The sequence below is a fragment of the Grampus griseus genome (assembly GCF_964374135.1).
Source record: "Grampus griseus genome assembly, chromosome: 11".
NCBI lineage: Eukaryota > Metazoa > Chordata > Mammalia > Artiodactyla > Delphinidae > Grampus > Grampus griseus.
In genome coordinates, this window is record NC_139005.1 from 49816973 (window position 1) to 49829755 (window position 12783).

At 48.7% G+C, this 12783-nt stretch overlaps 1 protein-coding gene across 1 annotated transcript in view; it reads right to left on the reverse strand.

The window, feature by feature from the left end:
* The window catches only part of PPM1H (protein phosphatase, Mg2+/Mn2+ dependent 1H), a 258587-nt gene that overhangs the window by 79851 nt on the left and 165953 nt on the right, over positions 1–12783 (reverse strand). Inside the window, exon 5 of the mRNA XM_082665119.1 lies at positions 2245–2329. Coding sequence (XP_082521245.1) covers positions 2245–2329 — 85 coding nt within the window. The remainder of the gene's footprint in view (positions 1–2244; positions 2330–12783) is intronic.

Consider the following 12783-nt stretch of genomic DNA (forward strand, 5'->3'; position numbering starts at 1 on the left):
TGGAATCTGAATCTGAACAATGTCAGCATTCCCCTCCCCCTCCTTAAAAGTTAATGTTTTAAGCTCTTGGTATCATTCTTGCCACGTGAAAATGTGAAAGTATTTCAAAATAAAAAAAGTGGATCTGCTATTACTCATTGCCTTTAGCAGGAAAACAGGAAATGGTTTTTACTAAGGGTCACGGAGGTGATGGGACAGGGAGGGGCTGAGGCATGGGAGGCAAAGGCCTGGTGCCACTGTGAGAGGTTTCAGGGGAAGCAGGGGAGGTGCTGTGTGGTAATGACCCAGACATCAATACGAACACTGGCCCCTTTGGTCGACACACCCTGATTCAATACGAGCTCTGTGCTAGGTACTGACAACGTGAGGTCCCTAAGGTAAGGGGCCTGCCCTCCGGGACTCAGTCTGGAAGGGAACACGGGACTTGGAAAAAGCAATACAATACCACATGCTGACAGCCACGCTGTGGGCTTCCACAGGGCGCTGTGTGAGCACCGGGGACTGGCCCCCTGCGAGGGGTAGGGGACATGTCCTAGAGGAAGTGACATTTCTTTTGGGGTCTCAAAGTATGAGGAGGAGTTTTCCCGGCAGAGACAAAGGGAAGGGCTCTCCAGGCAGAGCATATTTCCAAAGGCATGGAGATCGGAGAGATCACGGTGTGTCCTGGAAATGGAAGACGGTTCTCCGTGGCTGCAGCCCCGGATGCACTGTGTCCCTGGTGAGGGCAACGAAGAAATGATGCTGGAGAGGCGGGCGGGACGCCCAATTCTGGGTCTGCCTTCTGTACACTGTGGGGAGCCAGAGGTTTTTAGGGAAGAGAGTGACAAGATCTATGTGATGATCACGTGGTGGTGGGGGGGGGCTTTGTGGAAGATGGACTGGAGAGAGTCAGCCAGGGGGCAGCGAGGCCGGCTGTTATGAACTCTACTTGGAAGGACCCTCGCAGCTCTGAGGTCCTCGGTGGCCCTCTGGTCTAGCTCTCTACTTTATAAGGGACAGACCAAGGTCTGGAAAGGTTAAGAGACTTGTAACAAAGCTACCCAGCTGGTGACTAAGGATGGGGGCAGGATGAGGTCCTGCCGGCTGCTGCCAGTCCCTTCCCCCTGCCTGGATGGCCAAAGAAAGTGAAAGGCTCTAACATCTGGGCCCCCGGAGGGGCTTCAAGTTTACCTGCTTGAAAATAGCAACAGATAGGTTGGAAAATAACCGTAGTCAAAGAGTGAAGAAACATTTTTACCTTGGCTTTGGACTCCTGTTGTCTTATGGACCAGGTGAGTACCAAAAGCAACACAGCTTAGCTACCGAGTAAAACCAACACAACACAGTCAAGGGAATTGAGGGAAGTGCACGACTTCTTGCTAAATCAACCGAAGTCATCAAATCCTGACTGTTCCCACATGCTGGAATTCAGAGACGTGAGCGAAGTCCTTTTGGAGTAGGCTGGATCAGTTCTTTCCTAAGAGCAGACGGTCACTATCTCAGCCTTGTCGTCTAAAAAGAAAGCCAGTTGGCAAGAAAACAGTTCACCCACAGAACTACTATTCACAGCTAGTGCCGAAAGATGCCCACTGCAAAGCAATCCTGTATGATCATCACCGTTGCATGGAATGTGAGGGCAGGGAATATACCCTGTTCTTCAGAAAGCTCAAATTTTCGAAGAAGCAAAAATTCTCAAGATCTGAAAAACCAAAGAGCCCTCCGAGAGCCCTCTCATAATTTCACTCCAAAGAGGGAGATCTAACATGGAGAATTTATTTTCAGGGTAGACACAGATTTTCTGACACCTGCAATTCTCCCAAAGGGCCCCTGAGACTTCATATCGGAGCAGGAAGTCCTGGTGTGTCATCAGGCTCTGGGGGCTGCTCACCCGAGATTCAGACTCGTCTGAACCCCTCTGGTTGAGTTAAAGTAGTGGCAGGCCTGGGGAAGACGTATCAGCATTCTTTACCACCACATTTCGTATTGTACATACCAAGCCATTAAAGGAAACAGAGCATGCCATGTCTTTGATCGGTCACAGATGGGAGAAAACCAGCCACAATAATAAATTCACGGAGGTGGAGTGTGTCGTCACACACGGAGCCAGGATGTGTGATCCAGGAGGCGTGTATAGGGGGTGTTAACGCCATATGTCGTTTTACTGCTGTGGGCCTGCTCCCAGGTCAATAGCAACATGTTCCTCCAAAACAGCCCCGACGCCATCCCTGACGCGGCGGCGCTCTGCCAGACCTACGTGACTCTTACCAGGTACTGAAGTCGCTGGCGCTCAGTCTCAGGGGTGAATTCCGAAGACATGGGGATGATTTCTCCATTTCTGATGATTATGGCCCTGAAATGGTGAAAATGCATGTCAGCAGCCAATCTCATAAGTACCTCAATTCTGTCCTAACTCCACAGCTTAGCTCAGAATACACCTGAAACTCTCAGAGGATACTTTTTCCTCTGACCTGCACAGCAAAGCTCAGTGTTACCAACTCCCCACATTGTAAGTATCTTTAAGAGCATGACATTCTCGTTAGCTCATGAATCTGTGCCGTCCAATATGGCGGCAACCAGCCCCATGTGGGTACTGAGCATTTGAATCACGGTGAGTGCAAGCTGAGAAACTGAATTTTTAATTTTATTTAATTTTAATTCATTTAGCTTGAAGTTAAGCAGTCACAGCGGGCTAGTGTAGTAGATAGACAGTGCAGCTCCAGATCTCCGTTACTCAAAGTGTCTGTGAGCCAGCAGCCTGTTAGAAATGCAGACTCTCGGGTTCCACCGCAGACTTCCTGTATTGGAATCTGCATTGTCATAAGATGCCCAGGGAATTCAGAGGCACGTTAAAAATCTAAGAACGCCGGACCTAGGCTCCTGAGTTTCTAGGGTAATAGCCTGGGTCCAGGAAAACCACTCTTATCTCATCTTAAAGCTCAGGAAATTCACATACTCTCCAAAGTGTGCCCGACAGCTACTGCCGACTCTGGGACTTTTGAGAGAACAGAGTTCCCCAAAGCAGGCATCTAAAAGAGCAGTTGCCGAATTGATAACTGTGCAGCAGCCTTCCCTAAGCCTGTTCTCGGTGGAGCCTCCTGTGCTCAGACCTTGTTCCGCAGTGGTCCCTGCAGCCGCCGGCCAGCTATCGATCAGTTGTGGCGGAAGGCTGCCATTTCTACGACAAATCCAAGTGGCTAGGGGAGCTGCATTCTACTCGAACCACAAAGCTCCTGGTATCAGGGAGCCAGAGACCTGGGGACCCAGCACACTTCTCTGTGAAGAGCCACAAGCACGGGGAATACCATCACTGAGCTCAGCTCTGGGTGGATGCCTCATTGACATGGGGAGGCTGCATTCTTTGTGCCAAGAAGCCCCGGGCACCCCTCCCTCCCACCGCAGAGGCAGGCAGTCCCCGACTTGGCAACAATCCCTATAAACGGCTGCAGCTGCTCAACCCCCTCCCCTGCTAACCCCTCACCACCCATGCCCAGTTGCTGCTGTCATAGAAACTAGGGGAGGGGGGCAGGCAAGGGAGGAGATGACCATAAAAATCTTGGGGGCATTAGAGAATTTATGGATCTAGGAGAAAAATGGTGGAACTGTAAGAAAACGGGAAAGTTTTGCGGGGACTGACGCTGGGAAGAGGGCGGCTCTTGCTGTAATACGCGTATCACTTCTTTTATTATGCCGCCAAAAATAGGACAGATTCAAGATTCCTTCTTATAAACCCAGAGTCACTTGTAAAATGCAACCCACCTCCCCCAACCCCAGGAAAGGTGATATCCGCCATTCACAAGTCAGTGTGAGTTAACTGAAATCGTCTTTGTCCTACTTATCGGCTGAGAAGAACTGTAGTAAGAGTAGGGGTTTTGATAGAGGCTGGAGAAACCTGGAGAACTTGAAAGGAGGGGTCAGGAAGGTGAAGCTTAGGGCCTAATCTTAAAGTAGCGAGAAGGGCCCAGAGAATGTGGGACACTAGAGCAAAAGGCATTATGCAGTAAATTCCCACAGCAATCTTCCGTTTCAGAATTTTGCTAAAAGCTAGTCTTAATTCTTTTCCCTCCCTTTTCCTACATGGCCCCTGAATTCCAGCTTCCAGGCTCAGACTAAGAAAGGTGGGTATCCGGGAGGGACGTAAAAGATCGCGGTAAGAGGAGGAAGGAAGGGACAGTGGAAGATGGGGTGTCAGGCAGCGTGGGCCTGTGGGGAGCGGCCAACCAGACCATGCAAGAGCCTCCTCCAGGACCTAAGTGTCAGGAGGTCAGGGGCCTGGTCTGTTTTGTTCACTCTCATATTCCAGATGCTTGGTATCTTGCCTGCCACCTAGCAGGAGCCCCATGAATATTAATTGAATATAAGAACAGATGAGGGCTTCCCTGGTGGCGCAGTTGTTGAGAGTCTGCCTGCCGATGCAGGGGACAAGGGTTCGTGCCCCGGTCCGGGAAGATCCCACATGCCGCGGAGCGGCTGGGCCCGTGAGCCATGGCCGCTGAGCCTGCGCGTCCGGAGCCTGTGCTCCACAACCGGAGAGGCCACAACAGTGAGAGGCCCGCGTACCGCAAAAAAAAACAAAAAACAAAAAACAGATGAGAGAACTTAGGAGAAGCTTTGCCTTGAGTCTGAGAGGAAGAGAGCAGAACTAGGGAGGCAGCGGACGTTCGCTTACACAAGGAGAGTTGGGTAGTTGTCACAGAGCCGAGAGGGGCCTTCGCCTGGAATCGCACCTGCTCCCTCGGCCATCTTTTCCTCTTCTCCTGACCAGGTGAGTCCATCCATCACTTCCAACCCCGGAGTCTCCTACATCAGTTATTCCCTCTGTATTCCCAACCTCTCTCTCTGCTGGCTTGGCTACCACACTCAAAACACTTTGTGTTTAAAATCAAACAAAACAGAAACCGAAACGAAAACCAAACAAACAATACTCTCCCAATCTGAAACCCACTTTCAGGGTCTTTTCCCCTTTCTTTCCCCCTAAACCAAGGTTTACACACTCATTACACATTAATGTACACATTAATCTACATTCAGGGGCTCTACTTCCTCACCTCCCACCGATCCCTCAAATACAGGTAAATTCATTTCTTGCCTTCTCTCTACCTGACTGCTCTCACCAGTCCCCAAATGGCCTCTTTGCTGCTACACCCCATGACCATGACCTCATTCCCACCTTCCTAGGCAGCATTTGTTGGTCCCTCCCAACCCCAGCTTCTGGGGCATTGCTTCTCCTGGTCTCCCTCCCACCTGTCAGGACACTCCTCTCAGACTCCTCTGGGGTTGTGGGCTGCCATTCCGCCTCTCTACCCCCTCCCTGGGCACTCGCTTCCCAACCCTGTAACCCCCAAGATTTGGTTTAGAGTCCTCTCCTACATGCTCTGTTAGCCTGGTGCTCCCAATATGGAACACAACCTGTTTTGTACTCATTGCTTAACTGTCCACCTTCCGAGCTGGCCTGTCAGCTCCTGAGGCGAGAGCCATGTCCGTCCTGCTCACGCTGAGGCCCCACTACTGTGCACAGAGCCAGGCAGTTACAAGCAGTACTGGCTACAGAATTTCTAGGGTCTGGGCCAAATAAAAATGCAGGCCCTCCTGTTCAAAAATTAATGAGAATTTCAAGACTGTGACAGCAGAGCATTAAGGCAAATGTGGCGGCCCGCACAGGTCACAACCCCATGAAGCGGGCCCTGACTGTACGCCCTTAATATTTACTGGATGAATCGATGGCTTCAACCATGACACATGCCGATGATTCCAAGTATCCTTTCCGGCCCACACGTCTCTGCTGTGCTCCAGCCTGGAACAGCCAACTGCCAACAAATATTCACTTGGATACTCACTGGCATCTCAGACTCGACGTGTTTCAGACTGAATGATCCTGCCCCACCACACCCCCAAATCTGTCCTTCCAGCAGTCCCTGTCTCAGGGAACAGCATCCCTTTCCACCGGGGGGCGGGGGGGTATTCCAGAAGCCATCTCCCTTCTTTTCTCCCTCTACACATCCAAACAGGCAGCAATCCTGTGGAGTTTATCTCCTCAGTAGCATGAGAATCTGTCCCTTTCCTTGGTTTCTTCTGTTAGTGCCTGGGTTCAGGCCACATCAGAGCTTGTCTGCCTGAGTCAGGAGCTCTGCTCCCCAGGGTCACCAAGATGATTTAAAAGCATTACTTGCATCACGTCAGATCCCCTACTGCAAGCCCCTAGGTGCCTTCCCAGCATTTCCACTTTCCTTCATTATCCGGGTTTTGCCTATATTTCTGGTTTCAGTCTCACACTTGCTATTCCTTGCACTCTGCCTCTCCCTTCTTCTGGCCAACTGATTCCTCTCTGAGAGTCAGCCCAGGAGAATGCCCTCCTGGTCTACCTTCGACGCCCTTTCTCTGTGACCCCGTGGGGTCACGTGCCTGGTGTACCACAGCCCTTACCAGTCTCACTGAGATGGCCGGCCTCTGTGGCTGTCTCTAACTACCTGAGGATGTCTTCTGGGCAGAGCCTAAGCCCTGGTTTCTGAATCTCCAGCACTCAGTGTGTGGCCTGTGACAGACACGCAATAACTGTTTGCTGAGGGATAAGCGACTAAATGGATGAAGAGTGAACTAGACTTGGGTGGATGAACAGACGTGTCCAGAAGCGAAGGCCCCAAATAAGACTTTTCTTAATAACATGATCTGTAACTGTCTAACTGTCTACCGCCTGAGCCCTCAAAAACCCGCATGCCTTTTCATTGGTTTTACAAAAAGACAAGGAACCTAAAAGGATGTTGTTCTGGCTGAATCAACACTGAAAAGTGACTCAAACGATAAGGGAAAACTAGGCAGGGCCCCTGTCCTTAGTGGGCAGGGGAGGGAGAATGCAGTCACCACTATGTTTACTCTGTTTTCTCATTTCAAATTCGTACACGACGAGGTATCAGCATTCAACTCCAACGTTCACTGCTGGGGTAACCCTACCTAATCACTTTCATAAATAGATCCTTATATCTAAGTCCACTTATGGACAGAACATTCTTCGCTTCTGTTTGAACTACCGAGTTTTTCCTTTATGAGACACCCGTGGATTAAAGAATGACAGCAAGTCTGGCAGCCAAACTTTCCAGTTCCTGCATCATGATGCCTCTTCCTATGCGATTCCCGGCTTCCTTTTGATCTTTCTCTCTTTCATCCCTCTGATCTAGGGATCAATTTGTCAGAGAGCTGGTCTCCAATCTGGAGTAGGGCAGTGAGAGGAAGGGGTTTCAAAGGGAACAGAGTGCATGTGAAGAAGGCTGACAAATCCTGTACTAAACAACCAGTAAAGTAGAGAAATGCCTTTAAAGCTACATTCTCTCATCACAGGATCCTTATAGACTTCATATCTTCTACTTCATTATTTTATGAAATGTTTTTACTAAACGAGGATAAAAAAAGCTATATAGCAGCGAAAGTCAAGGAGAGTTAGGCACATGCCCTGACCTTTCTTCTGGGGCCTCAGGTCCAGACTTGTGGATATGACTGTGGTCAGGATGACATTTCATTCACCTACTCAGTGTCTGGCCAGAGACTAGGTGAGGGAGTCACCAGGGGTTGGGTGATTTCATCAACTAGCCACCACTTCCCACCTGGCACCCCATACCATACAGAGGGAGAGGTTCCTAAGCATATTCTGCAAAGTTAAGGCTAGCCTTTCATTCACAGAGACTAACGGAAATATACATGCTTTAGCTTCTTACCCAGTCTAATAGACGGGGCAGTATTTGTAACACGGCGAATGATAAGGTTTAATGTGTTTTTGTGAGTCAACTGCAAGGATGGGAAAAGAGGAGGTAAAGCAAAGACACTGATAGTTTTCAAACCCTCCCCCCCATATGAGGCACAAGACACGATAAGGGCAACTTATTCCTAACTGATGAGAAATTTGAGTTCAGAGAACAGGTGCTAGAAAATTCTGCTACTTATAGCCTTGAATGTCACAATTTGGAGTCAAAAAGAATTACTTTTTGTTCCCCAAGCTGGTCAAAACGTAAACTGGTCAAGAGAAAACTAAAGGGCCAAACAGGATGCTCATTTCAGAGAGTCTCTCAATTTTGCACTTTCTCTTAAGGAGATCACACTAACTCCTGTTAAATCCCGTCTCAAAGCAGGAGTGATACTTTCCAAAGGCATCTGACAAACAAGCAAAAGAAAAAAAAACAATAAAAGATGTGATTAGGCAACCGACCAGAAGGGAAAATGCAAATGTTCAATAAACATATGAAAAGAAGCTCTACCTCACTGGTCCAGGAAGAGGAAAATTAAAGTAATGTAATTTTTGCTCATCAGATTGGCAAACGTCTATTGAAAACATTAACAATATATAATAGTTCTCATAGGGTGAGGGGAAAAAGTCATTCTCATAATTAAAGGGAACATAGACTGTTATACGTTTTAAATCTCTTAAAATTGTAACTACATAAAAAAATGGTTCAGCCACCCTACTGTGGGGAATATATCCTAAAGAAATAAAGGGTTCATTACAGGGCTTCCCTGGTGGCGCAGTGGTTGAGAGTCTGCCTGCCGATGAAGGGGACATGGGTTCGTGCCCCGGTCCGGGAAGATCCCACATGCTGCGGAGCAGCTGGGCCCGTGAGCCATGGCCGCTGAGCCTGTGCGTCCGGAGCCTGTGTTCCGCAACGGGAGAGGCCACAACAGTGACAGGCCCACGTACCGCAAAAAAAAAAAAAAAAAAAGAAAAGAAAAGCACGTTGCAGAGTAATATGGGGAATAATCCCATTTTTATAAAAACAAAAACTATATATAGATACCCTATATACATGAAGTATCTGATTCCAGGCCAAAATCCGGTGTGTGCTCCGCTCCTTCAGGCTCTGCAAAGGCTCTACTGGGCAGGCCTGCCGGGAAGCTGCCCTCCCCACCCCTGGTGCCCAGCCAGGGCTCTGCAGTCTCTGCGGGGAGCTGCAGCCAGGGCTCCCTCTCCCCACCCCACCATAGGTCACATTTACATACTTTTCTGCCTACCCAGCCTAAGCACCTCCACCAGGAGTCCTGGCTAAGATACTTCTCCCCACTCTGACTCAGTACTTTTCCACTCCTGGTCCTTTCCCTTTTCCACCACCTACCTGCCATCCCACCCCCATCCCCTGGTCCAAAGGCACAGCCTTTTGTTCAGAGCTCCTCAACACGGAGAAGATTCCTCCTGCCCTGCTGCATGTCATCACCTGACCCTGGCCCGGTGCCCTTGTGTGGGGAAAACGGAACACTTTGCTTTCTCTTTGCCTCTTGCCTGCACTATCAGAGAGCGAATAAGGCTGTCACGGTACTAACTGGCCACCTGGACACCTGGCTGTCTGATAATATAAGTTATGTTTGAATGAGTAAGGAGAAAGGCATGGAAGTGGGAGAGAAAGTTAATTTTCCTTTACATATCTTTGTATCATTGGACTTACAGGAATCGTGAAACATTCCTTTTGTAAATTCTGAAGAGGAATTTATTTGCCCGGATTTGGCCACATATTCACAAAAGGTCCGGAACCCTACTAAATGCTAATTCATCTTTGTAGCACTACTGGTCTTCGTGAACCCTGTGGGACCCAAGCATTAAGGGACCACAGAATTCTTCCTGGGCCCCAAACGTCTCTCAGAGCTCAGGTGTGACTGCAAAACTCTCCTGTAGCTGCATCAGAAGCCACTAACTAAGAAGCCAGTGGCAGAATTTTGTTATAAAAATGAGAACTGGTTAAGACCAAAAATGTCTGTACCTTCTTCTATCACTTGTGTTCTAAAAGGAGACCCACAGAAGTAGGTGCAGAACAGCCAACCATGCTCACAAATGAAAACGACAGAAAGACGTTCTGAATGAAGAATGAATGGGGTGACTCGGGGATTCATCAGCCCCTCCTCTGGATGGTTAGATTCCATTTATTTTAGGCGTACAGAAGGGTCTGTACATATGTAATCCTCCCCCTCCTGCCACAGCCTGGGCATTGTGAACTACTCTGACACACACGTTTCTCTGAGGACCTAAGAACTTGAAACTATGCCTCTTAGACACTGACAGGATGCATCCTTGTAATGCTTTTTCATTGGCCACAGGGAAGTTTTCAGTGTGTTAAATCAGTGACACTTTGATAAAACGAAAACAAAACATCCCCCGCTGCCCCACCTCAATGGCTGCATCCACTGCCCGTGGGCTGCCTACCACCACACGACTTCCAGATTTCAAGGCCGAGGCAGCCACCCAGGGGTTTGGATGTGGCCGTGGGATGGGAGCGGCACTTCCCCTTAGAGATCACCGTTGGAAGTAAGTGGAGGAGGAAGGAGCAAACAGCCAGCTACACTTCCTACCGCTTGGAAGACATCTCCCTCTTTCCAGGGCAAGCAGAACTCAGCATATACTGGTGAGTGTTGTGGGCAACGTGCTGTAGCTTACATTCACAGCTACACTCTGGAATGGTCTCACTGTGTACAACACCCTCTTGGAGTGTTTCAGAAAGTCCCGCCCTAGTCCCAGGATGCTAGTAGCTTTGAATAGTAGCTGCTCATTCACACACCCTCCTTTCTAGCCTTCAGTGAAATGAGATGATGTTGCCTCGGTGCGCTGCACAGCTCTTACGTCATCGGCTGTGACTATCAAGAAAGCTTCAGATTCAAGCAAAGGAGAAACACATTGAAGTTTGAAGAGGAAGAAGAAGTCTGGAGAATGATGGAGGACAAATGCAGGAGAACCCCAGCCAGCACTTCCTTTCCGTGAGCCTCAGGAAGCTTAAAAGCCCGAGCTCTGCCCAGTGCACTTCAGAGCAGACCACCTGTCAGCCCTCCTGCCTCCGCAAGGTAAAAACTGTGGCCTGAAGACCAAACAAAATACGAAAATTCACAAATGATTTTGCAAAGAGGTACTCTGTAAACTTGGTATAAGGACAATTAAGGAGCATATAGGTTTTCAGCCTCAATAAAAGGTCCAAGTGGCACAAAGAATGAGGAAAAATTAATATATATATATATATCCCTTATATACATAGATTTATAGTTATAGATGTAGATTATATACAATATAGATATATTTACGTATAAAAAATCCACATATAAATCTCCATTTATAAACATTATATATATTCATATATAGATGAAAATCTCCAAGCTTAACAATAAAGGTAGAATCTCTCTGCAGAGCTGAAATGGAAAAGAACTTCAAAATCGCCAGGCTGCTGGACTTGAGAGGCAGTTAACAGTTTCCAGCAGGCCAGTCTCCATGGAGGGAGAGGTTAGGTAAGACAAAAGTCAGGGCTCAAGCTCACTCCTGAAGGCAGCATCCAAACCACTTGGCTTCACTTTGCCACACCCCTTGGTTTCTTCTCTCTGCAGCACAGGAACCGCTGGCCGGCAAAGCCAAGTGCTCCGCAGCTAGTGTTTGCAAGAGTCCAGGTAGCACAGAACTTCATTCCCATGGCAAACAGTTAAGCAGCCAGCCAGTCCTGCAGCATGGAAACCGCCCACATGTGTAGTAAAGGGGACGTGAATGTACAACATACAGGAGGAATCTTTCTGGGTTGTTGTAAGTTCTGCCGGTTTACACGGGAGGTTGTAATGGGAAAGACAAAGCACTACTGTGGGGCAACGGCCGAGGTCAGGCCTTCTCCCTGCTCAGCAAGTCCACAGCCCTGGGCTTCCCTGGTGGCGCAGTGGTTGAGAGTCCGCCTGCCGATGCAGGGGACACGGGTTCATGCCCTGGTCCGGGAAAATCCCACATACCGCAGAGCGTCTGGGCCCGTGAGCCATGGCCGCTGAGCCTGCGCTCCGCAATGGGAGAGCCCACAACAGTGAGAGGCCCGCGTACAGCAAAAAAAAAAAAGAAAGTCCACAGCCCTGAGGGGTACCCATCCATGTGCCCCATCACTGGTAGTGAGGTGGTGTGGTAGCAATGGCACTGGCTTGGGAACCAGAACTTGCAGATGCCAGCCCCACTTTAGGTTAACCGCTAGCTCTAGGCCTTGGTGTCCTTGCCAATAAAAAGAAGGGGTAGGACAAGGCACCTCCCAGGTCTAAATTTCAGTGATTCTGAAAATAAGCCAAATATCTGCAGAGTGGAGAAATACGGACAAATCACGACAGCTACTACTTTCCCTCTCAGAAGGAGGTGATCCCCCAAATATAAACCAATACAGAAGCGCCAGGATGGGAGAAGTCACCCTTAGTGCTTCTTTTAAACCATAAAGGACAGGAGCCCATTATCAAGCAAGCCCCCCAATGTACTTTCCCTGCTGTCACCAGTCCCCTTGGAACGCAAAGCTGCAAACAAAAAGCATCTCTGACCTGATTCCATTACACACTTTTTCAGCTGAAAGTGATTCGAAACGCAACATTAAACTGCACACTTTCCAGAATGGAGGAGAAAACCTGGTACAAGGTGACAAAGAGCAACCATTCGGAAAACCCGTTTTGACAGCGCATATCCATTCCAAAGTACAGGGAGGAGGCATCCGTTTTGTCAAAAAGCATCAGACCTTGTGAATCCTCTTCAGATGCAGCAGAAGCATCTGTCTCCTTCAAAAGTACCAGAAATGTGTCGATGGAAAAGAAAGCGGGGCAGCTGATGGAGGAAGCTGGGGTTACCACCATCAGACGACATCCAGGCTGTTGATGCTAATTAGAGGGGTCAAAAAATAGCTGAAGGGAAAAAAATAACCCCAGGAGCCTGGAATTAGCTTTGGTGTGTTTTTAGTCATTCCATTTCCAGAATGGATACTAAAGAAAAAGGTTGCAAATACGATGATTCATTTAGCAGAACCTCAGATACGCAAGTGTATCAGCAAAAATATTCACCAAAAAATGGTCAGG